General features: G+C 40.0%; 1 protein-coding gene across 2 annotated transcripts in view; it reads right to left on the bottom strand.

Moving 5' to 3' along the window:
• The window catches only part of GRK3 (G protein-coupled receptor kinase 3), a 150,773-nt gene that overhangs the window by 61,856 nt on the left and 62,301 nt on the right, over window positions 1-26,616 (bottom strand). Inside the window, exon 3 of one of the 2 annotated variants that reach the window (XM_032256697.1) lies at window positions 16,957-17,030. The exons of the other annotated variant lie outside the window; for it this stretch is intronic. Within the exon in view, the coding sequence (XP_032112588.1) occupies window positions 16,957-17,030 (74 nt within the window). The remainder of the gene's footprint in view (window positions 1-16,956; window positions 17,031-26,616) is intronic. 2 annotated transcript variants of the gene reach the window in all.

Below are 26,616 nucleotides of genomic sequence, written 5' to 3'. Positions count from 1 at the left end.
ACCCTATTTGTAGCCTTTTATACCTCACCCCCTTCCCACCTTCCCCCCCAAGTCCCCAAAGTCCATTGTATCATTTTTTTTTCTTATTTTTTATTTTTATATATATTTCATTGCACTTTAGGTTCTGGGGTACATGTGAAGAACATGCAGGATTGTTGCATAGGTACATACATGGCAATGTGGTTTGCTGCCTCCATCCCCATCACCTATATCTGGCATTTCTCCCCATGTTGTCCCTCCCCAACTCCCTACCCTCTGCTGTCCCTTCCCTAGTCCACCCCAACAGACCCCAGTGTGTAATGCTCCCCTCCCTGTGTTCATGTGTTGTCATTGTTCAACACCCGCCTATCAGTGAGAACATGCAGTGTTTGATTTTCTGTTCTTGTGTCAGTTTGCTGAGAACGATGGTTTCCAGGTTCATCCATGTCCCTACAAAGGACACGAACTCATCCTTTTTTATGGCTGCATAGTATTCCAAGGTGTATATGTGCCATATTTTCCCTGTCTAGTCCATCATCATTGGGCATTTGGGTTGGTTCCAGGTCTTTGCTATTGTAAACAGTGCTGCAATGAACATACGTGTGCATGTGTCTTTATAAAAGAATGATTTATAATCCTTTGGGTATATACCCAATAATGGGATTGCTGGGTCAAATGGAATTTCTATGTCTAAGTCCTTGAGGAATTGCCACACTGTCTTCCACAATGGTTGAGCTAATTTACACTCCCACCAACAGTATAAAAGTGTTCCTATTTCTCCACATCCTCTCCAGCATCTGTTGTCTCCAGATTTTTTAATGATCGCCATTTTAACTGGCGTGAGATGGTATCTCAATGTGGTTTTGATTTGCATTTCTCTAATGACCTGTGATGGTAAGCATTTTTTCATATTTGTTAACCTCATGTATGTCTTCTTTTGAAAAGTGTCTGTTCATATCCTCTGCCCACTTTTCAATGGGTTTGTTTGTTTTTCTCTTGTAAATCTGTTTTAGTTCTTTGTAGATTCTGGATATTAGCCCTTTGTCAGATGGGTAGATTGCAAAAATTTTTTCCCATTCTGTTGGTTGCCAGTTCATTCTAATGATTGTTTCTTTTGCTGTACAGAAGCTCTGGAGTTTAATTAGATCCCATTTGCCTATTTTGGCTTTTGTTGCCATTGCTTTTGGTGTTTTAGTCATGAAGTCCTTGCCTATGCCTATGCCTATTCCTTGCTTCTCATGTGGGCATTTATTGCTATAAACTTTCCTCTAGACACTGCTTAAAATGTGTCCCAGAGATTCTAGTATGTTGTGTCTTCATTCTCACTGGTTTCAAAGAACATCTTTATTTCTGCCTTCATTTCATTGTTTATCCAGTCAACATTCAAGAGCCAGTTGTTCAGTTTCCATGAAGTTGTGCAGTTCTGAGTTAGTTTCTGAATCCTGAGTTCTAATCTGATTGCACTGTGGTCTGAGAGACTGTTTGTTATGATTTCCATTCTTTTGCATTTGCTGAGGAGTGATTTACTCCCAATTATGTGGTCAATTTTAGAGTAGTAGTGATGTGGTGCGGAGAAGAATGTATATTCTGTGGATTTGGGGCGGAGAGTTCTGTAAATGTCTATTAGGTTTGCTTGGTCCAGATCTGAGTTCAAGTCCTCGATACCCTTGTTAATTTTCTGTCTTGTTGATCTGTCTAATACTGACAGTGGAGTGTTAAAGTCTCCCACTATTATTGTGTGGGCGTCTAAGTCTCTTTGTAGGTCATTAAGAACTTGCTTTATGTATCTGGGTGCTCCTGTATTGGGTGTGTATATATTTAGGATCGTTCACTCTTCTTGTTGCATTGATCCTTTTACCATTATGTTATGCCCTTCTTTGTCTCTTTTGATCTTTTTTTGGTTTAAAGCCTATTTTGTCAGATACTAGGACTGCAACCCCTGCGCTTTTTTTTTTTTTCTCTCCATTTGCTTGGTAAATCTTCCTCCATCCTTTTATTTTGAGCCTATGTGTATCCTTGCATGTGAGATGGGTTTCCTGGATACAGCACACTGATGGGTTTTGACTTTTCATCTGATTTGCCAGTCTGTGTCTTTTGATTGGGGCATTAGCCCATTTACATTTAGGGTTAATATTGTTATGTGTGAATTTGATCCTGCCATTTCGATGCTAGCTGGATGTTTTGCCCATTAGTTGATGCATTTTCTTCATTGTGTCAATGGTCTTTACCATTTGGTACATTTTTGGAGTGGCTGGTACTGATTGATCCTTTCTATGTTTAGTGCTTCTTTCAGGAGCTCTTGTAAGGCAGGCCTGGTGGTGATGAAATCTCTGAGCAATTGCTTGTTTGTAAAGGATTTTATTTCTTCTTTGCTTATGAAGCTTAGTTTGGCTGGATATGAAATTCTAGGTTGAAAGTTCTTTTCTTTAAGGATGTTGAATATTGGCCCCCATTCTCTTCTGGCTTGTAGGGTTTCTGTTGAGAGATCTGCTGTGAGTCTGATGGGCTTCCCTTTGTGGGTAACCCAACCTTTCTCTCTGGCTGCCCTTAGCATTTTTTCCTTCATTTCAACCCTGGTGAATCTGACAATTATGTGCCTTGGGGTTGCTCTTCTTGAGGAATATCTTTGTGGTGTTCTCTGTATTTCCTGGACTTGAATATTGGCCTGACTTGCTAGGTTGGGGAAGTTCTCCTGGATAATATCCTGATGAGTGTTTTCCAGCTTGGATTCATTCTCTCTGTCACGTTCAGGTACACCTAGCAAACGCAGATTAGGTCTTTTCACATAATCCCATATTTCTTGGAGGCTTTGTTCATTTCTTTTTACTCTTTTTTCTCTAATCTTGCCTTCTCCTTTTATTTCATTGAGTTGATCTTCAATCTCTGATATCCTTTCTTCTGCTTGGTCGATTTGGCCATTGAAACTTGTGTATGCTTTGCAAAGTTCTCATGTTGTGTTTTTCAGCTCCATCAATTCATTTATATTCTTTTCTAAGCTGTTTATTCTCGTTAGCATCTTGTCAAACTTTTTTTCAAGGTTCTTGGTTTCTTTGCATTGGGTTAGAACACGTTCTTTTAGCTCAGAGAAGTTTGTTATTACCCATCTTTTGAAACCTGTTTCTGTCAATTCATCAGACTCATTCTCCATCCAGCCTTGTTCCCTTGCTGGTGAGGAGTTGTGATCCCTTAGACTAGGAGAGGCATTCTGGTTTTGGGTGTTTTCATCCCTTTTGCGCTGGTTTCTTCCCGTCTTTGTGGATTTATCTACCTGTGGTCTTTGTAGTTGGTGACTTTCGGATGGGGTCTCTGAGTGTACGTCCTTTTCATTAATGATGAAGTTATTTCTTTGTTTATTAGTTTTCCTTCTAACAGGCCCCTCTGCTGTAGGACTGCTGAGGTCCACTCCAGACCCTGTTTGCCTGGGGATCACCTGCAGCAGCTGCAGAACAGTAAGGGTTGCTTCCAGTTCCTTCTTCTGCTATCTTTGTCCCAGAAGGATACTCACCCAATGTCAGCCTGAGCTCTCCTTTATGAGGTGTCTCTTTGGATATGCAGGGGTTGGGGAGCTGCTTGAGGAGACAGTCTGTCCCTCATTGGAGCTCAAGTGCTCAGTTGTGAGCTCCACTGTTCTGTTCAGAGCTGCTGGGCAGGTATGTTTAAGTCTACTAAAGCGGAACTCATAACCATCTTTTTTTCCAGGTGCCTTGTCCTGGGAAGGTGGGGCTTTATTTATATGTTCCTGACGTGCTGCTGCCTTTTTTCAGAGATGCCCTGCCCAGTGAGGAGGTAGCCTAATCACAGTCTGCCAGCAGAGGCATTGCTGAGCTGCCATGGGCTCTGCCCAGCTGCTGTGTGAACTTCCTTGCGGTGTTGTTTATAGAGGAATAGATAGAACTGCCTCGGTAATGGCGGTCTGCCTCAGTATGGCTGACTGTCTCTGTAATGGCGGATTGCCTCAGTAATGGCAGACTGCCTCAGTAATGGTGGATTGCCTCAGTAATTGCAGACTGCCTCCGTAGTGGTGGACTGCCTCGGTAATGGCAGACGCCCTTCGCCCCACAGAGCTGGGCCGTCCGGGGTCCAGCTGTGCTTGCTCTCAATCCAGAGTGTTTCAGATTGCTGTGAAACTCTCAATACAGAGCTTTTCAGGTGGCTGATCTTTGTGGGGGTGGGACCCACCCAGCCAGATCACCTGTTTCAGCCCCCATTTTTCAGGTGAATGGGTAATTCTGTCTCCCAGGTATTCCAGGCACCAGTTGAAACAGCGCCCAGATTTGTGTGAGTTTTTGTGCAGAGCAGCGCTGTGCCAGCTCAAACAGCCATGCGGGAGACTTGTGGCACTTTTCTGCCCAGGAATCTCCTGATTTGTGGGCAGTAAAAATTTATTTGGAAATGCAGTGATCACTCACTCTCTGCATTCTCGCTGGGAACTACACTCCAGAGCTGTTCCTATTCAGCCACCTTGGATCATCTCCCAGAAAAGAAGGTTTCTAACAGTTACCACTTACTGTATGGACCTGAGCACTCTTTATTTTGATATGATAAAAGTTGGCACTAATTACGCCTATGGGAGAGAGCACAGGCTAAATAGAAATAAAGGTTGCCTTATGGCTTCCACAGTTTTGAAATCAAAACCAGCAAATTCTATTTATCAGATTCCTAATAAAGATAAAGGCATAGTCATGCAGGTCACGGAAGAGAGTAGATGAAATACTGAGGTCCCATGTGAGTCATAGGAGGGCTGGCTGTTTCACACACTGAGAAATTACCACGAATGTCTTAATTGTTCTGAAAGATCATCAGTGTTACACTGTGATGGCTGAAATTCACAATTCTGTTCCTCCCAGGGCTTAGAATGGAGTCTTCTTGAAAAAGACAGTAAAATCTGACATAAAGGCAGGCAGACTGGGGAAGGCTGACACTCTATCCGAAAGACCATCTTAATGAAGAATCAGTCCAGTAATGTCAGCATAGCCACAGGACCAGAGTTTAACCAACCTAAGTCAATTCAGGAGCACAAGTCTAACATGTTCAAATGCCATACTAGATGTGAATATGGTGGCTGCAAGGTAACAGAAGCCAGATACCAAAATCCAAAGCAGAGTCTGAAAATAAATCAGAGTTTTGGCTTGGTTGATTCCTTTTGTTGTATTTTGCTTTAGGCAGATCCAAAGGTTAATGCCAGAATGGCGTAGGATACAATGGTGGACTATTACTAAGCCAAAGGCAAGTTTCTGCCTCTACGTAAGAACAGCCTCAAGGGATAATAAGCCTTCATGGAATTATGATCTTTGAAAATAAGTATAATGAAATTTAAGTCTATGTTCCAAGAAACCTACAAAGCAAACTGACACCTGGTTAAACAAAGGCTCATTCTATGGAAGTTCCTTCCCATGAAGAGTCAAATCCTACCATTTCTGGGTAAATGATGCTCTGAAAGACAACACTATATTTACTAAGAGCCTTGTTCATTCCAAGCTCCAACTTGAACAACAGAAAAGGTAACTCTTGGTAGGCAAAGTAAGAACCTAAAGCATCTATGGCTGTAATTTGGCATTCACTTTCTATTATCAGTAAGACCACTGATAAAAGAACGTGCAGTTGCTGGGCGCGGTGGCTCACACCTGTAATCCCAGCACTTTGGGAGGCTGAGGTGGGCGGATCATCAAGTGAGGATATCGAGACCACCCTGGCCAACATGCTGAAACCCCATCTCTACCAAAAATACAAAATTTAGCTGGGCATGGTGGTGTGTGCCTATGATCCCGGCTACTCGGGAGGCTGAAGCAGGAGAATCACTTGAACCCAGGAGGTGGAGCTTGCAGTGAGCTGAAATTGCACCACTATACTCCAGCCTGGGCAAGAGAGCTGGATGCTGTAAAAAAAAAAAAAAAAACAAAAACCATGCAGTCGACTACCAATTACTCTAAACAGATGTCCTATTGCAGCATATGCATAGCAAATGTCATCTCTGATCCTGGAAGTTTGGTTGCCCAGGTAACCTGGGCAGGGAAAGGCCTAGGTTCAAGGTGAAATGTCTTTCCTACTGCAGGATACAAACACTATCATCAATAATAAATATGTACAGGCCAGTAGTCCCTTTCTGCTCGGTGGCTACACAGCTCCCAGTTGAACATCTGGCCTAAACTACTTGAGCCCTAAGAGCCCTAAGACCAGGCTCTTTTGGTCCACAGGTAACATGGTCTCCACTTCCTTGCCCACCCTTTATTTCACCACCATTCCAGTGAGATGGTCTAGTGAAGTCATCAATGGTCTCTGTCGGGCCCAATCCAAGGCTCTCTCTTTTGTCCTTCGCCATCTTGACTTCTCAGCAGCATTCAACTCAGTTGTCCACTAAAGCCTTCTTTGAAACTTTCGTCTCTGACCTCTGTAAACTGTCCTCTCCAGGCTTCTCTTTCTTGGCCTCCTTTGGTAGTTCCTCTCTTCCGCTTGACTTTCAAATACTGAACCAATTCAGACCATGGTGCTGGGGGCAGCTCTTCTTCACCAGCTACGTTCTCCCTAGGTGAAGCTACTTAGCCCCACAGTTTCAAATATTATATTCTGAGGACTAAGCCTGCATCTCTAGGACTCCTGAGCTCCAGATGCTAAATATCCAACTATCTATTTGACATTTCCAGCTGAATATCTAGAAAGCATCTCAAATTTAACACGTCTAAATGAAACCCTTAACTTCCACATCCTCTGTACTCCAGCCAAACAGTCTCCTCTCCCAGCCTTCTTTATCACAAAAATGAGTAAAATCCTCCTCCCAGTTGCTTAAGCCAAAAAATGAATCAAAAAAAGATTCCACTCTTTTGCCACGCCCCTGCCACCACCACTTCCTACATCCAATTCATCAGCAAATCACGTCTGCTTTATAGTCAAAATATAACACAAACTCAGGCTCTGCCTCTGGTAAGAACCAATTAACTCCTAACAGAACGATCCCCCTGAGATAACAACCAAAAATTCTGGACACACATAAACAATAAGCGCTGTAGAGTGACCAGAGGTACACAGAGAATGGAAAAGGGCATCAAACAGAAACTGTAAGAAAGGATCGTTCTGAAAATAAAGAGCCACAGAAGGGCAAGCTCCAAAATTCTATGTATAAATTCAATCAAAATTCCCGGTGGACCCCATAATGACACATGAGCATGGGAGACCCTAAGCAGCCTAGCTAAGCCTTAAAGAACTGAATAAGATTCATCTGCTACCACTGCGGAGAAGATAGGGCTTAGAGTTTGAGTAAGCCAAGTTAACTGTATCCTTCAACAAACAAATGAAAAAATCAGTATCCCTTGGAGGAGAATAACAGAGTTTAGAATATCCACAATATAACAATCACATGCTCAAGATACAATCTAAAATTATTCTACAGATGAAGAAACAGAAAATTGTGTCCCATGTGCAAGAGGACACACCATCAATGAAAACCAATCCAAGCTGACTCAGATGTTAGAATTATCAGACAAAGATTTTAAAGCAGCGATTCTAACTGGATATAACAGAAAGCATGTCATCAGAAAATATTCATGTAATGAATAAAATGATAGGAAATAGCAGGAGGAAATAACTATGAGAAGAACCAGATAAAAATGTCAGAAGTAAAAAATAAGGGTATCTGAAATAAAACATTCAATGGATAGACATAACAGCAGATTAGAGATGCCAGAAGAAAATGCCAGTAAATGTGAAGACAATCCATAGGAAGTATCCAATCTAAAGAAAAGAAGAAAAAATACTGGCAGAAAACTCAGACGGGGCATCCAGGATACACAGGATAGATAACATCCAAAGATCAAACATATACATAATCAGTCTTAAAAGGAGAGGAAAAAAAGATTGAGGAAGAAAAATAATCCTTTAAGATTAACGGCCCCTAATTTTCCCAGATTTGGTAAAAAATATATATAAATTTACAGATTCAAGAAACTCAGCAAATCCCACAAAGGATAAATACAATATCTAAAATTACTTCAGTAAAAAGTAGAAGCTTTCAAATGAGGGAAAAAATAATCAAGACACTTTTAGATCTGTCTAAAAGAAACACACTTGATATATATAAACAAGTTGACAGTGGAACGATGGGAAAAGATACATCATGAAAACAGTAAGCATAAGAAGACTGAAGTGTCGACATCTATATTACTACTCAGTGAAATCAATTTCAAGACAATTACCAGAGATAGAGACATTTCATATGGAAAGACACAACAATCGAAAATGTTTATGTACTCAATAACAGAGCTTCAAAAAATGTGGAGAAAATGGACAAAACAAAAGAAGCAGCAGACATTCTACAATCAGAGTGAAAGATTTTCACACCCTTTTCTCACCAATTGACAGAACAACTAGATATAAAATCAAGAGATGTAGAAGCTATCGTATCAACTACCTTGACCTAACCGATACTTATAAAACACTATACCTAATACTCCTCTGTTTTAATTTTTCCATGGGCTTTAGAATAAAATGTAAATTTGTTCCTCCAGCCCCCAAAACTCTGTCTCTCTCTTTAACCAGGTCTTTGCTCACGCCACCTGCCCCTCTCTTCGTACCACACAACCAGACCACGCTAGTCCTCTTTCAGTTCCCCAAATATGCCAAGGTCTTTCCTACCATGTTAGGGGCTCTGTCTTGTCCACGACTTTAGCCTGAAATGCTCTCCCCCTCACCCAGCTTTCATCTTCAAAAGACCAGCCTCTTTAACATTAAAACCTGCGTTTGGACTTCATCTCCTCTGACAGTCTTTGACTCATCAATCTAAAGTAGTCACCAAGTCACAATACAACATGCTGAGTTTTGGGTAGATCTTGAATCATTACATAGCAGGTTTGACTTCCGGGTACACTTCCTGTTTCTTATTTGTTTATTGTCTGTTTCTCTCAACCAGAATTCAAGCTCAAAGAGGTTAAGTTCTTTGTAGCTGTTCTTCTGAACAATGTCTGGCATAACGTTGGTGTTTAATATTGGTTATGCCAAGTTGGTGTTTAACACAGCTCATGCCAGTAAGCTCAGCACTTTGGGAGGCTGTGGTAGGAGGATCACTTAAGGCCAGAAGTTCAAGACCAGCCTGGGCAACAGAGTGAGACCTCAACACAAAAATTTTTTAAATAGGAAAAAATGTATCTGGATGTGCGGTACACACCTGTCGCCCCAGCTACACAGGAGCCTGAGGCAGGAGGATTGCTTGAGCCCAGGGGTTCAGGACTGGAGGGAACCATGATTGCACCACTGTACTCCAGCCTGGGTGACACAGCAAGACCCTGTCTCAAAATTTTAAAAATGCTAAATAACTATTGGTTGAACTAGTGAAAAAAATCTAATAGTAACTTCACCTTGGAATCATATTTATTTTCTCTTTTCCATTACTTATTTTTAAATCGAGGTATAATGTACATATTTTTATAAGCTGCCTCAAGATCTAAGTGGAACAAGAAGTACATAAATCAATATACGGAGCAGTAACTGGGGCATCACTGCTCTATGTGTGTTGTGTAGACACACAACAACCCTACAAGACAAGTACTATCATCATTGCAATTCTTAGCTGAGGAAACCTTACGTCTCGAGAGAAGTTTGCCCAAGTCCACACAACTAGTAAGTAGGAGAGTTCAAATCCAGCCAGTCTGAGTTCAGCACTAAAACTCTCAGCTACTATGTTGCACGTAACTGAACGGCATGTTATACACACTACGGGCTAGAAAACGGTTGTTCAAGTAGTATCCTATTTGAACCTCACAGTTACCCTGTGAAGTAGGTAGGAGATGATTACTAGCCTCACTTTATAGATGAGGCAACTGAAGCTCAGATATGAGGTCCTCATACTATGACAGCCTCAAGTACAGGGATGGTGTGTCTTTGCATCTGTAAGCTCAGCGTCTGACATAAAGGTAGGTACTTCAGGGTTTGCTGAATGACTTGCCCCACATTCCACAGCAAAGGAGAGCTGCCGTTGCACTAGATCCTAGCTAGGTCTTCTGCTGATGAGCAAAAATGCTGACCACACACATACACAAGCAGCAGACACATGGTAGACGTGACATGAGCAGCAGACAACAAACAGCGTAACAATCAGAAAAGGCAGCCATCACAGAAGATGGAAACAGCTGCACAAACAGACCTGCTGGAAAATGGAGACATTTTCTATATTGAGCTAGACCTTACAGAAAGCCAGGCTCTCTACAAGCAAAGCAGCACCATTCTAGGCTGGGGAAAGGACACAGGAATGTAACAAAAAGGATGGTCTTGGGTTTGGGGAAGGCTGGTTAGTCAGGTTTGGTCAATGTAAACATTCTATGTAAGAAGTTAGTGAAAAATAAACAGGGAGAGGTAGGTACTAGGTAATGTAAGCTACTTTGAATGGCAGGATATGCAGTCAGAACTTAACGTGGGTAAAAATGGGTAACTGGAGACACAGGAAAGTGGAAATACAGTGCACAAAATGTACCTTTCAAGATACCCGACAAGAGTTTTCTAGGGATGGGGGTCACCGCCAACAAGCAGCAATTAAAGAAAAATGACTAAACTGACAAAAAGGAGGGGTCAGAGAAGAATTACTGATAACTTCAATGTGTAAAGGCTGAACTGATTTAAAGAACTGCACTTGAGCCCCAAGAGTGGAGGATAGCTTCAGTGAAAGAATACAGAGCAGGTTGCTGAGGAGATTGACAGCATCCTCCAAGGGGATCGCCTGATGAGCCAGACCCAGCATGTGTCAAGCCAGAAGAGACGTGAGAATCACTGGGGAGGACGCCAGCTAAGAGAAACACCAATGCTTCAAGTTCAGATGGAAACGCATCAGCAGCCATCACCGCTGTATCTGCAATACGTGCCTAGGAAATAACCACAAGTAGATTGCCCATCTGTTTCAACCCAGCAAAAATTATCTGCTAAAGGAGATTTCTCTGTATTTGACAAGGTGACTTAGTAAATGCTGAAATTGGAGAGCTTAAGCTTTTAGAAACACAAGGAAGAAATTTTTTTTGACAGATCAAGCTGTGCTGCATATCCAGATAAAATGCCTGATTATGATTCAGACTGAAATAATAAGCTTACTTTATACCGGGTAAAATCCTTTTGGATTTAGTTTACTTTTTTTTTTTTACATTATGGTAAACATATATCATAATCTGACCTTTCTTCCTAATACATTAACATAATTTTTAAAGTTTTCATGTGTATGTATATTTTTATGTGCATTTTCGGATATAAACCAGAAAGAACATTCCTCAAACTTTCAAATTTTTGCAAAAACACTAATATCAGCCCCAGACATGCTATACTTTCTTTTGACTATGTAAAATGTTTTAGGATACAGACACATCACACTAATCATAATGGTATATATAATTTCTTAAATATATTTTCATTCACAATAGTTTCTAATTTCTATTTTCCTTTCCTCTTTGACTTATAAATTGTTTGGAAGTACACTGATTTTCAGGCAGTTAAGGATTCCTTATTTTAACTCTGTTATTAAATTTGAGCTTAATTCTATTGTTGTCAGAGATCATACTCTAATTATGAAATTTGTAAAAGCTCTCTTTATGACTCATCACATGATCTATTTTGATGTTCCATGTGTACTTTAAAGAATGTGGGCCAAGCATGATGGGTCATGCCTGTAATCCCAGCACTTTGGGAAGCTGAGGCAGGTGGATCATGAGGTCAGGAGTTCAAGACCAGCCTGGCCAACATGGTGAAACCCCATCCCTACTAAAACTACGAAAATTAGCCAGGTATGGTGGTAGGCACCTGTAATCCCAGCTACTTGGGAGGCTGAGACAGGAGAATCACTTGAACCCAAGAGGCAGAGATTGCAGTGAGCTGAGACTGCACCACTGCACTCTAGCCTGGGCAACACAGCAAGACTCCATCTCAAAAAAAAAAGAGTATGAATTCCATTTTTGCTAGGTGCAGCATATTATATATGGCAATTAGGTCAAATTTACTCATCGTTTTATCAAGATATTCTATATCCTTACTAAATTTTTGTCTGGCTGTTCTGTAAGCTCTGGAAGGGTATGTGTTACTATTTCCCAATAGGATTATAGATTTGTCATTTTATATCTGCCAATTTTTGCTTTATATACTTTGAAGTGATGTTGTTACATACAGATTTAAGTCTGTGATATCTTTTTGTTTGACTGACACCATTATCATTGAGGAGTATATCTTTATTTCAAAGCAGCATTACTGCATAGTTTGCCTGATATTAGTGCAGTTATGCCAGCTTTGCTTTGGTTAGTGTTTGTACCGTATCACCTCTTCCATCCATCTGTTTAAACTATATCTCTTGTAAGGAGTATATGCCGGGGGAGGGGGGTGAGCATGAGTTCTTCATCCAGTCTGGAAAACTTGATCTTTTACTTGGAGTATTTAATCCTTTACATGAGATGTAATTACTTAAAGAGATTTGTAGCTACTTACTCTTTGTTTGCAATTTGACCCACCTATTTTATGTCCTACTTATATTTCTTTTTTTGCCTTTCTGTTGATTAGTAAATGTGGTTTTATTTACTTTTTCCCTCTTTTAACTTGTTAGATATACAGTCATGTGTAGCTTAATGACAAGGATATGTTCTAAGAAATGCGTCAATAGGCAATTTCATAATTGTGTGAACATCATTGCGCATGCTTACAAGAACCTACATGGTGTACCTACTACACACCTGGGCCATACGATGTAGCCTATGGCTCCCAGGATTCAAACGGTGCAGCACCGTACTGAAAATTGTAGGCAACTGTAACACAACAGTAAGTGTGTCCAAACATAGAAAAGGTACAATAAAAATGCAGTATTCTAATCTTCTGGGATCACTCTCATATACGTGGTCTGTTCTTGGTCTAATAACATCATCCAGCCCATGACTGTACACACTATTCTTATAGAAGTTACCTTAGAAATAAATAAACATCCCTGACTGATTACAATCCAATGTAATTTATTACTTATACCAAATTACTTATACTAACCCCCAATAATCCTAGAAACTTAAAGTATTTTAATTTCATTAACCTCCCCTGCCTTTTGTGCTACTGTCATGCATTTTAGTTCTACATATATTTTAATCTCAAGAAACATGACATTACTGCTTTATAGTCAACATTCATTTACATCTTACATACATATTTACCCTTCATGCTCTCCATTTCTTTCTGCATCTCCATCTGGATCATCTTCCTTCTGACTAAAGTATCTCCCTTTAGTATTTCTTGTCATGCAGGTCCAGAATTGACAAATCCCTCAGTTTTTGTTTGTCTAACTATATCTTTCTATCGCTTCATTTTTTTCAGGAGAATTTTTTATTTCAATGATCCACAAAACAATATTATAAATACTTTATAAAAATATTAAGTTTAGGCTACCATTATTCATTTTTAAAAGTGTGCTAGAAGGCTGTTTTTGCCAACTTCCTTTCTCGGTAAAGGTTAACTTCCACTTTAAGACACTGAAGATGAAAAGCTGTTGGAAGAAATCTTCACATGTACAAAGTTGTTTGTTTTTCTTGGCAATTTAAAAATACAGAACAGTTTAAAATGAATACACATTAAGGTAGTGTTTTATCTCTACTATACAATTGTTATTACATAAGGAACTGTTCCATTCAGTTAAAACCTAATGAATACCATCAACTTCTCCTGGCTTACTTTCCTGATCAGATTTAGTACATAAACATAATTTTGTTACCTTTTTGAATGTGCTTAGAAAAATTACAATATCATAGTTCACATAAAGCCCTTTAAAAATCTCATGTCACAGGTTGTTGACAAGAGGAAATAATGACATCACTCTTCTTAGGAATACCCTCTGGGTAGAGAGGGGCAATACTAAGCATGTTATGTAAACAGAAAAAAAAACGGCCACAATTTTTAGTACCAGAAGCATTGCCAACTTGCACAAAGTCCATCTGTCCACATTTCAAAATGGTTTGAATTTGAACATATAGGCCACAGCACAGAATTTCAAATGTAATGATTAAATCAGGCAAATAATGATAGTTTTTGTTTGTTTGTTTGAAGACGGAGCTTTTGCTCTTGTCAACCCAGGTAGAGTGCAATGACTCCATCTTGGCTCACTGCAACCTCTGTCTCCCAGGTTCAAGCAATTCCGCTGCCTCAGCCTCCCAAGTAGCTGGGATTATAGGCACGCGCCACCATGCCCAGCTAATTTTGTATTTTTTTTTGTTTTTTTTTTTTTTTTTGGTAGAGACGAGGTTTCACCATGTTGGCCAGGCTAGTCTTGAATTCTTGACCTCAGGTGATCTGCCACCTCAGCCTCCCAAAGTGCTGGGATTACAGGCATGAACCACCGCGCCCAGCCGTTTCACTATCTATCACTAAGAAAATACCTCATTGATTTCCAGGATTCAGAAGTAATCTTTCGGCATCTTTTCTCCCCATTTTGCCAAAATACCATTCTTCTGCCTGAATGGAATCTGCAGGTGCTGCATAATTGCTCGGGATATAACCATTCTTTCCTGTAGCGATTGATCTCGCTTCCCACCAGCCGCCTTCCGTATTGTTAATTATTTGAAATCTTTCACCCTTCCTAAATGAAAGGTCTTCTGTAGTTCTAGCTTCATAATCATATAAGGCCACAAACATAGGAACACCACCTGTTAAACCACAGGATATGAACTTGGCACCCCTGAGAATAAGGAAGATGCGCCTCTAAAAGGTGTTACCCCTGAGGATCCTCCAAATGGTGTCACGGAAAGACTGCTGAAATTAACTGCTTTTCCTTTGCTGAAGATGATGGGTATGGTGACACCACAGTCGGTGCTGCTCCATAATGGCTCACACTTGTACTGACAGGCTCTGGAGTATTCTCAGGTCTGTATTTAATGGCTTGATTTTTGCTTTCTTTACTTTTAATGCAGCGCATTATCAAATCTGTCCTCAGGCAGCAACTCACTGAGTTGCTGCTGCCACAGCTCCAGGTGACAGGAGGGGGTGGCAAGCGGAGGCCCAGGCCACAGGTCCTCTCCCTCTTCCACCTCCTTGTCCCCCATTTTTGAAGAAAATTTTTGCTGGGAGTAGAATTCTAGTCTGGCAATTATCTTTCTTTCCTTTAAAGATGCCCATTTCATTGTCTTTTTTATAAAATCATTTTTTTATTAAAAAATCCTTTTCATAATGTCACAGTCAGTCAAATTGTTGCTCCTTTAAAAGTAATGTGTCTTCCCCACTGCTCACTATGGCTATTTTAAAGATATTTTCATAGTTTAAAAACTTTGGCATAGTTCCCATAGTCTTATATTGACATGCAAAGATCTGTTTCATTTGTATTCATTCAGCTTAGGGATTCCTAAGCTTTCAAATCTGTTAGCTGCTGTCTTTAATCATTTTGTAAAATTCTATGTATTGCCTTTTCATATCTTGCTTTTGCCCTATTCTCTCCCTTCTCTTTCTGAAACTCCAATCCCACATGTGTCAGACCTTTTAAAAATGTCTCATGGGTCTTTAGTGTTTCTGTTTCTTTTTTCAATTCCTTTTTTTGTGTGTCAGTTTGAGATTATCCACTGACCTGCCTTTCTATTTATTAATTTTGTCTTGAACTCTAACCAATCTGCTATTGAACTTAACCATTAGTTCTAATTTCAAGTGTGGTACTTTCTGTTCTAAAGTGTTTACTTAAGTCTCCATAATAAATTCAGATTTTCCTGAAATTATGTATCCCTTCATCTATTGTGTCCATGTTTTCCTATTTTCTTGAACATATGATGCATAGTTATTTTAAAGTTACTGTCTGCTAACTCCAATATCTGATTCACCTGTTGGTCTGCTTTTATTGCCTTGTTTATGATTCACATGATCTTCCTTCTTAGCACATCTCATAATTCTTTACTGTATGCTAAACACTATACAGTCCTTACATAATGTTATTTTCTACCTGTAAAAAGACAGAAAAGGGCTCCCTTTGTACTTTGGTAGGCAGGTAAAGAGGGAGCTCATCATCCAATAAGGGATGGCACTAGGTTGGGTTCTCATTTTTATAGGACCCCATCTGCTTCTGCCTCGACCCTGTTTCTAAGGCATGCCCTCCATGGAGTTCAATGAGAGACTTTTGTTTCCTTAGCACTGGATTCAGTTCTGCCCAGGACAAGTTTTCAGCTTGCCCTTTGGCCACCCACCCCACTAAGCTTGAGAACCTGGCATGTGTTTTGAGAGGGCGACTAATCACCTGTGTGGGGCTTCCAAGTCTTATTTTTAAACTCTAGCTCCAGAAACCTCTTCTGCACTTTTTGGCTCCCAGAAGTGGCCAAGCCTGGATGCTCATCTGCCCGCTACGCCTGAAAACAACAGACACCCCAAGTGAAAAGTAGCTGCAGATCCTCAATGTCGCCAGACCACTTCCTCTAGGGTTTTCATCTCTTGTCCATTCTGTTTTCAGCCTCCAGCTGGTCTGTGTTTCCTAAGCACTGTAAGGCTGTAGGAGATTTCCATGTGCCTTCCAGAAGTTTCTGGCCTCCCTCTTCAGCTCCCCTCCCACCTCAGACTTCACCAAATGCCTTATGGGAAAAATCGGTCATGCATTTGAGCACCTCACCACACCTCCCCCCCACCAGCACCAAATCTCCAATTTGTCAGTCCAGTAAGACTAGAAAACCTTGGCTAATATCTCTTTCAAACATAGTAGCAGTCCTCTGCCTCTGCTCACATCTCCAGAGGAAATAAAATAACTGGCGCTCCTCAGTGCAGCTCTGGATATCCTCCCATCTCTGGAACTTCAGTCCAAGTGTCCCTCGTTGCTTCCATAGCACTCTGAAGCCTTTAAGAATGCAACTCTTACAGCGTGTTCAACTTTTTTATACATGTTAGCATCCTGAACTTGATACTGTATTTTGCACTACTAATTACTTTCAATGAATTTCTAAATATGTATAGGATATTGAGTAGTCTTAATATGTTCCAAATATAGTTTAAATGTGCTTTTGAAAGAAAAGCATCAGTAAAACCTCTTACCTCTTCATAAAACTTCACCTGAGGTACAGCTTCATTAATTTCATTCAAACAAAAATCTTTAAATAGCAAGAAACCTAAAGGAAAAAAATAAAAAAATTTCAGGGTGGGCAATTCATTGAAATTTTATCCCACGAGGATGTTTTCAAAGCAATGTGTTTACACCTCAACCTCTTCTTCCCCTACCTTTTTTTTTTTTTTTTTTTTTTAAGATTTCAAGAAGCTAGTGAATTAATTAATCCCTAGAAGGAAATACTCCAGGCAGAGGAGTACCACATACCTGGCTCCTTGCTTCAGGGTTCCTTCTCTATTCATGTCCCCCACCCTCTTTCTATAAAAGCATGAAACAACAGGGCTGGCGTTCACCACCACCACTTGGAGCCGCTGACCACTGCAGGGACCAAAGTAATAACCAAATGAATAAGAGGTACAGACGGTATGAAAGCATTGGTGAGAATCCCCAAGATGCTAATAAACACTATGCCCGCTAAAATAGGACCAAACGCCCTAAACACACACACACACACACACACACACACACACACACACACACACAGAACTTCCCAAACCTTTCTAGACCATTCTCTTACCACTCACTCATTATTTCCAAGTCCCTACCAAATACCCAGTGCCAGAGTAGATTACCCATTCCCAAGTCATTCTTCACTCCTTCACAACTACATGGCTCACCTTTAAACAATCAATGCCATTTGCCTAGAATACCACACACGCCCCTTTCTGTACCTTGAACATTCCTAAAATAACCAGAATTGGACTCCAAAGCCGCCTGTGCTACGAAGTCTTCTCTGATGAGACAGACCCTATTGCACAACGCCTAGTACACAGTAGGTGGTCAATAAACGTTCATTAAATGAACGTTTGTTTACTTAGCCTTTCCAACATTCTGTCAAAATATTTACCACACTCGAATTAATTACCTGATTTGTAAGGCTCTCATTCCATCTGAGAACCTAGTGCCTTGCTCAAGGCCTAATGGTCACGCCTAGATAAACAAAGTTGAATAGAACAAGCTGATACCAGACTGAAGATAGAGATACTTGAAGATCATAAATTCCAAAAAGTCAAAACAATTAAACACAGGGTTAGCAAAAACAGAAGTCGCAGAAGGGAACTGAAGACTCACGAGGTCTAACATGTAGAGAGGAGGTGGACCAGAATTCCCCAGGTAGGACTCAAAAAGGAAGTAGCTGTGATGAGATTTTAATTAATATTAGCATAAGGCTCTCGTAACTTGAACTGGTCTGTGACTGCTCCATAAATTCCCCCACAGTTCCTGGAACATGACCTTTGAAAATGGTAAGTGTTCGTTCACTCAAACCAGAGTAGAATGACTAAGAGAACTAGTGAAATAGGCACAGCCAGACTTTAGCAGGGGCAGGTGCACACCTGCAGCAGAAGCACGGCCACTCTTATCCCATGGAGAAACTGCAATGACCCCAACGAACACAGGAAGCAGGAAATTCAAGTAGCAGGCAAATGGGAAGGATACACATCTCTATCTGTCTGTATGTTAGTATTTTGAGTTTAAGAGTAATGGCTGTCTCTTCATTTTCATTCATTTCAAAGGAATTCCTAATTTCCCTTGTCATTTCTTCTTGGATCCGTGAGTCCTTCAGAAGGATGCAATTTAATTTCAAAATATTTTGGGATTTTTCAGACATTGATTCCTGTTTAGCTCTGCTGTGGTCAGAGAACACGCTTGGTATAACTTCAATGTTTTTGGTTTTGTTTTGAGATGGAGTCTCGCTCTGTAGCCCAGGCCGGAGTGCAGTGGTGCGATCCTGGCTCACTGCAACCTCCATCTCCCGTGTACTGGTTCAAGCAATTCTCCTACCTCAACCTCCCAAGAAGCTGGGATTACGGGCATTAACTACCATGCCCAGCTAATTGTGTGTGTGTGTGTGTGTGTGTGTGTGTGTGTGTGTGTGTGTGTTTTAGTAGAGATGGACTTTCACCATATTGGTCAGTCTGGTCTTGAACTCCTGACCTTGCGATCCGCCTGCCTCAGCCTCCCGAAGTGCTGGGATTACAGGTGTGAGCCACCACACCCGGCCAACTTCAATGTTTTTAAATGCATTGAAACTTTTGGTCTATCTAGGTGAGTGCTGCATGGCACTTGAAAAGAAATGTGCATTCTGTTCTTGTAGGATGGAGTGTTTCATTTAAAAGAATAAAAAGGCAATTAAACCAAGTGGGCTTGATAGACTTGTTCAAGATGGTCCTCTGCAGCAATACAGATGGAACTGAAGTCCATTACCCTAAGTGAAGTCAGTCAGAAATAGAAAGTCAAATACTGCACGTTCTCATTAAGAAGTGGGAGCTTTTAAACAATGGGTACACATGGACATAGGGCGTAAAATAATAGACACTGGAAACTCTAAAAGGTAGGAGGATGGGAGAGGAGTGAGCCACAAAAAAATCACACACCGGGTACAATGCACACCAAAAGACCAGAGTTCACCACTATGCAATGTGTCCATGTAACAAAATTGAACTTGTACCCCCCAAATCCATAAAAATAAAAGATCATCCTCTGAATCTTCACTGAATGTCTGTCTATTGATTCTATCCGTTATCAACAGGGAAGTGCTGAGCTCTCCATTTGTAATTGTAGATTTGTTCATCTTTTTTCAATGTTGTCAGGTTTTGCCGCATGTACTTCTTTTTCTATTTTTGGAAGAGAAAACTAATATGAGAATTTGAACTTAGGTATTTTGGTCAAATTAGAGATGTTTTCAAAATGCCTAAATGACAACATGAAATGATACCACACATGGACCACTATCTTTTGACTACACTGGGAATCGAACTGAACCTCTTCACCATCGCCTGCCCCCGCCCTCTGGAGTCGCCACGCCCTCCTCCAGCCCCATCTCCCAGCGCTCCATCCAAGCTGACTTCACTAAGGCCAAGCTTCCGTACTGTAGTTTCTCTAACACCAAGCTCATTCCCTTCTCGGGGTTTCCTGTCAGCTATTCCCACCGCCTCACACACTTTTCCTGGATCTTCAGGCTTGAACAGCTCACTAGTTCACTTCAAATATCCCTTTCCCTGAGGAGGCCTTCATGATTCTCACTCATTCTCAATACCCTGTTCTCTGTCTCTATCTGTCATCCATACACACACACACACACACACACACACCCCACAAAACACTTTGTAGCACTTATGATGACCAAAAATCATCACATGTATATATTTGCTTCTTTACTGTCTACCTCTTCTGCTACAGTATAAGCTGCAATGCATAGGGTGCAGGCGTTTTACTCTCTACGCTGTTTGCACAAGAGCATTGACTGTGGCAAAGACAGCTTAGGAGAGAGAACAAAGGAAAAAAGGTAGAAGAGAGAGAATGGGTAGGAGGGGAGGGAGGGAAGTTGGGGGAAAGGAGGGAGGAAGAGGACAGAAACGGGAGAGATGAGGGAGCGAAGGAGATGAATGAATGAACACCCAACTTAGAATGTTTTTACCTACTTCTTTAAAAAAATTTCCATTGTTGGTTGGTAGAATAAGCCAAGGACTTAGTTTAACATACAACAGGAAAAACAAAATATTATTGTCCTCCTGTGTGCACATAAACTAAAGCTTTACTTTCTGCCAGCTATTTAAACGGAGCTGCAAAAACAGAGCGACAGGAGGAAAGATATTTGGCTTTTGGCTAATCCTCGATCACTGTGTCCTAGGCTGGATGCAACTTACCTTCATTAGCCTGAAACTATTACATAAAAAGCAAATGAAGCATGGCTCAGATTAGAGCAAAAAATAAGAGGCAAAAATAAGGAAATACTTTGCCTAACAAGTTCACTTCGTCATTGCAATTCCTCCAGATTTTAAAGAGTAAAACATAGTGACCTCACACCTGCTGAGTAGATATCTGTGAAATGTGTTTACTTTGTTTCTATATTTGAACCACTGCAAAGTGCTGAATGTTGATTAACTTTTTAGTGCATATAACACCCAGGAAAAGCAAACTATCCCAATTTGCCATCACAATAATGTTTCAAAAATTAGTAGAAAGAATTGTATTGCTTTTTTATAAAATGTGAGTTAAGAGCTTTTGAAAATGTTAAATGGAAGTGATTTCTATGAGAAATTATGCAACTAAATCTCCTAAAAATTAGAAAGGTGAAAAGAGAAATGTGAAAATTTTCTTGCAAGAAATAATACTTGTCCTCAGTTTTTCCAAGGAGGTTAAGATACTAGGAAGGAGAGAAGATTGCATAACTGCTAAAACTTCCTCCCAATGTTGACTAATTCTACACAACATTTACTGAGAACCTACTAAGAGCCACTGTATTAGTCACTGAGGATGTAATTGTGAAAAGAGTGTTTTTCCAATAACGGCCTTATGGATTAGTGTAAGAGACAGATAACAAAGAAATAAACAAATATAATTTATGATAAGTAATATAAAGGAATGAAACATGATGCTGAGATAATGATAAAAAGAGGAAGATGTATTTCAGACAGAACGGTCAGTGAGGCCTTTCTGAGTTGTGAGATTAACAAAATACCACGCACGTCAGATTAGGAAAAGCCGGAATATGTAATCTCACCCCTCTTCCACATTGTACTGGAGGTCTTGGCTAATGCAATAAAGTAAGAAAAGGAAATAAAGATTATTCAAATTGAAAAGGAAGAATTAAAACTGATTCTATTCAGTCTGGTTAACTGCCTGGCAAGTCCTATCTATAAGTAACTACTAGAATATGTAAGTAAAGTTAGCAAGGCCATGGGACATAAGGTTATTAGACAAGAATCAGTGAAATTCCTATAAACTCATAGCACACAATTTTAAAATGGAATTTTAAAAACAAGTCAATTTGTAATAACAAAGAACTATCAATACATAGGAATAAATAAGTGACATGAAGACCAGTATGCTAAAAACTATAAAATGTTACTGAGAGAAATTAAAGAAGATCTAAATAGATGGAAATATATACTCAGTTCATGGACTGGAAGATTTAATATTGTTTAGATGTTAATTCTCCCCAAATTAATTTGTAGATTCAGTGCAGTTATAATCATAACTCCAACAGGCCTTTTTAAAGAAACAGACAAGCTGATTCTAAAATATATATGGAAATGCAAATAACCTAGAATACCCAAAACATCTTAAGAAAGAACAAAGTTCAAGGCATTAACACTACCCAATTTCAAGACTCATGACATAGCCATACTAATCTTAATTAATACATTAGATTGATTAATATGGCTATATGATATAGTGGCATTAGATTAAATCACTAGAACAGAAACACAGGGTCCAGGAATATGCCCACATTTATACAGCCAATTTAAGTCTTTTCAACAAATGATGCTGGGAAAGCTGATATCCATATGGGGAAAAAGATGAAAGGAATTGTTACCTCACATCTTATAAAGAATTAAATTAAGGATTATCATAGAACTAAATGTGAAGGCTAAAATTATAATACTTCTTGAATATAAATAGAGTATCTTCGCAGAAAATCTTTATGCAAAAGATTTCTTAGGCAGGGTAAAGAAAGAAATGATAAATTCTACTTTATCAAAATGTAGAACTTCTGTTCATCAAAAGACACCGTCAAGAAAACAGACCAGCCACAGACTGGGATAAAATATTATAAAACCCAAGTTAGAAAAAAATGCCTTACAAATTTGCATCCAAGAAACAAACAAACAAAATTCTTACAAATCAATTTCAAAAGAACAACTCAACAGAAGAACTCAATGAAGATTTGAACACATCACAGCATGTGAACACTTCACAAAGAAAGGAATATAAACAGCCAGTAAGCCCATGGAAGGGACCCAGCATCATTGGTCATCACATAAATGTAAATTAAACCGCTCTAAGATACCCCTTCCCCCTTCTCAACTACTGGAATGGCTAAGTTAAAAGACTGACAACTCCAAATGTCAGCAGGGAGACAAGGCAGCCAGAAGTCGAATGAGCTGCTGAGGAGGACGGACAACGCCTTGGGTCCCACATGCCTCTGAACCAACAGGCTGAGAAGGGAGATCTTGTCCTGGCTGGAATGACTGATCTTGACTGTCAAGAGGATCCACACTGTAGAGGTCAGGGAGAGCATGTCTGGAATACAGGAGATTTCCTAGGGTATTCCCCACTATTACTATGGCCTGTCAAAGGAAAACTAGAACCCAATTCAGGCAGGGCTATGAATGGCCCAGACCTTTCAGGAGTAGTGATATGGGTCATCTCAACAGGTAAAGAACCATGACCTTCTGAAGTGCTTGCTGATGGTAAAGGGAACATGCAATGTAAAGGGAAGAAGGTAGTGAAGAATACCAGCGACAACCATGTGACCAGTTACAGAAATGAGGACTGCAACTGTCATGAGTGCTCCATCCTGAGAGAGGGGGGGAGAGAGAGAGAGAGAGAGAGAGAGAGAGAGAGAGTGTGTGTGTGTGTGTATGTGTGTGTGTAAGCAAATATCTTTGTTTTCTTCCCTCCTTCTTGTCCCTTTATCATGTAACAGAAGACATACTGACTTCCTAGTGTAGTACTTAAATACCGTTAACTTTACATGATAGTATTTAAGTTGCAAGACATCAAAGAAAAGAGCAAACATCATCCAAGGACTTTGCATCCTCTTCAGAGAAAAGAGTCAATGCACTTTCCGTTGTACGCAGACTAGGTGGAAGTATCGTGTCAGGTGGAAGTCTGACCTTGTTACTGTCTTTATTTGGAGATTAATCATGGTGTAAGGAGATGTGTATGAGCACCAAGATGACAAGGGGTGGAAGTGTAATGGTTCATTTCATCTTGGAGAGTGTTCCGGAATGAAATTAACATTTAGATCAGTAAACTGTGAGTAAGCAGATTGCTCCCCATAACGTGGGTGGGCTGCAGCCAATCAGCAGAAAGCCTGAATAGAACAAAAAGATCAGACTCCGCAGGGAAGGAAAAATTTCCCAGCAGACTGCCTCCAGACTTCACCTGCACCATCAGCTATCCGGAGTCTCAAGCCTGCCAGCTCACACTGCAGATTTGGGCTTGTCTGTCTCCATAATCACAGAAGCCAATTCCTTACAATAAGTGTCTTTCTGTCTATATACATCCTATTACTTCTGTATCACTGGAGAACGCTGCGTTATATAGATTTTGAGCATAGTAAAGAATGTACAGGCGCTTAGGGAAATAGTTTGAAAGTTTCTTATCAAGTTAAACACACACTTATACAATGCAGTGATTCCTCTATTAGATACTTATCCAATGAAAACATGTATATACAAAAAGACCCGTAAAGGGAATCTTCATAGCAGCTTTATTCATAACTTATCTGAAACAATTCAAAGACCATCAACAGGAGGATAAGCAGACTGTGATATTTTCACACAATGAAATACTATTCAGCAATAATAAAAAAAAAATTACTGATATATCCAGCATTGTACCTGTATTAGTCAGGGTTCTCCAGAGAAACAGAATCAGTAAGATACATATAAGCAAGTAAGAGATTTATTATAGGAATTGGTTCACATGATTATGGAGGCCGGGAAGTCCCATGCTATGCTGTCTGCAAGCTGGAGACACAGGTGGTGTAACTCAGTACAAGCTCAATGCCCTGAGAACCAAAAGAACCCATGGTGTAACTCCCAGGCCAAGGCCAAAGGTTGGAGAACCAGGAAAAGGCTGCTGGTATCAATCCTGCAGTCCCTAGGCCTGAGAAACTGGAGCTCTAATGTCCAAGGACAGGAGAAGATGGATGCCCAAGCTCAAAAAGAGAGAAAGGATGGGCCCTTTCTCCACCTTTTTGTTCTATTCCTGCAGGCCCTCAATGGATGGAGCAATAGTCACCCATATCCCTGAGGGTAGACCTTTTCACCCTGATTCAAATGCTAGTCTCTTCTAGAAACATCCTCACAGACACGTCCAGCAATAATGTTTTACCAGCTAGCTGGGTAACACATTTAACTTATTCAAGTTGACAACCAAACTTTACCATCACTGTCAATGAATGTCAGACATTACATTGGTCAAAAAGTATATGCTGTGTAATTCTATATATATAAATTCTAGAGCAGGCAAAACTGACCTATGGTTTTAAAAAAATCAGAAAAATGCATGCTTCTACGGACATGAAATTGACTGGGAAGAGGCATGAAGGAACTTTTAAAGAAATGGACACATTCTGACTTTCAATAGAGGTAGGGGTTATGTGGGTCAATACATTTATCAGAATTAAATTATGTACAGTACTATAAGTAAATTTGCCTTTAAAAGGAACTGGAAACAAATATTAACTCTAGCTAGTAGGTTTGCTTTCACAGCAGTATGAGTTAGCAGTTTGGAAACTATTTGCAGTATATTCTAGGCTTACACAAATGAGTAAATACACTGAGGATAATAAGAGCCATTTTGGATAAGAGAGCTAAAACATGGAAAGAGAATGTACACTGTAGTATTGAATTGGAATGGGAGTACCTACTTGAACTCATTGTTTTTGGTAGGTAGATATGTGAACACATACACATATACACAAACATTTCCTTGCTCTGTTTATAAAGGTCTAGAGCAATGACACACCAACAGCCATGAGCACAGCTAGTGTCCAAATTTAGGCTGCTAAGCACCATTCTCCATTAAAAGCAACTAAGGCTCCTTAGAGAAGAGGCTGATTGATTCTAGGGCAAGGACAATGAATAAATAACAACATGAGCTTTAAACATCTAGAAAGTAAGCAAGCGCTCGTAGGATGATGGAACTATATGAACAGGACACAGGACCCAGCTTGAAAGTGCTCCTACTAGCCAAAACTGGGAACATTTGAACATCAAAAGAAACAACAAGAGTAATAGTTCATAACCCATTGGATATATTCAGGATCCATGAGTACATACTAACATAAATAAGCAAATAAATAGGGAGAAGGAAAAGTGCTTTCTCATAGCCAAACGACAATCAGAAACTACGGAAGGAATGATGAAATCAGAATGGGTGTCAAAACTAGTGGGTAAGCCTGAATAGGAACAGAATATTTATGTAGTGTCAAAGTAACTCCCCCCAAGTTACTTATTTACAAAGGGAAAACTCTCAACTTCCAGTGGAGGATGCTAACAAACACCCAGTTTAAGCAAATGGTCAAAATTAACAATCACCAGACCTGGGACAATCCAACATTGTGATGCTTTGCGAACAACACAACATCTCACCTACGGTCTCCCTGACAAAAGTGCCTAAGATGAATCCTAATTGTTATGAACCACTAAACAAAACAAAAGGAAGGAATGTTTTACAAAATAGTTGGCCTGTACGCTTTATAAATGCTAAGGTCAAGAAAGTAAAAGAAAGCTGAGGGATTTGTCCAGATTAAAGGACACTAAAGGTATGACATGGAAATGCAGGCACGATCCCAGAGTCAATCCTGGACCAGGAAAAATCATAGCAAAAAAGAACAGTTTGGGAACAACTGTTGAAATATAAATATGAACTTGGAATTGGATAGAAGTAGTACATCTGCGCTCGATTTCCTGATTTTGAACATTGTACTGTGGTTCTCTAAGCGAATAACCTTGTTCTTAAGAAATACAGGCTGAAACATAATGATCAAGAGATGTGATGTCTCTAAATTACTCCCCCCAAAAATCATAAAAAGAAAGAATAATGAGACAAATGAGGCAAAATGTATACAA

This window comes from Sapajus apella, unplaced genomic scaffold (assembly GCF_009761245.1).
Source record: "Sapajus apella isolate SASKATOON/1434 unplaced genomic scaffold, GSC_monkey_1.0 scaffold95, whole genome shotgun sequence".
NCBI lineage: Eukaryota > Metazoa > Chordata > Mammalia > Primates > Cebidae > Sapajus > Sapajus apella.
Note: the sequence above shows the minus strand (reverse complement) of the source record. Positions and strands in the feature narration are given on the sequence as shown.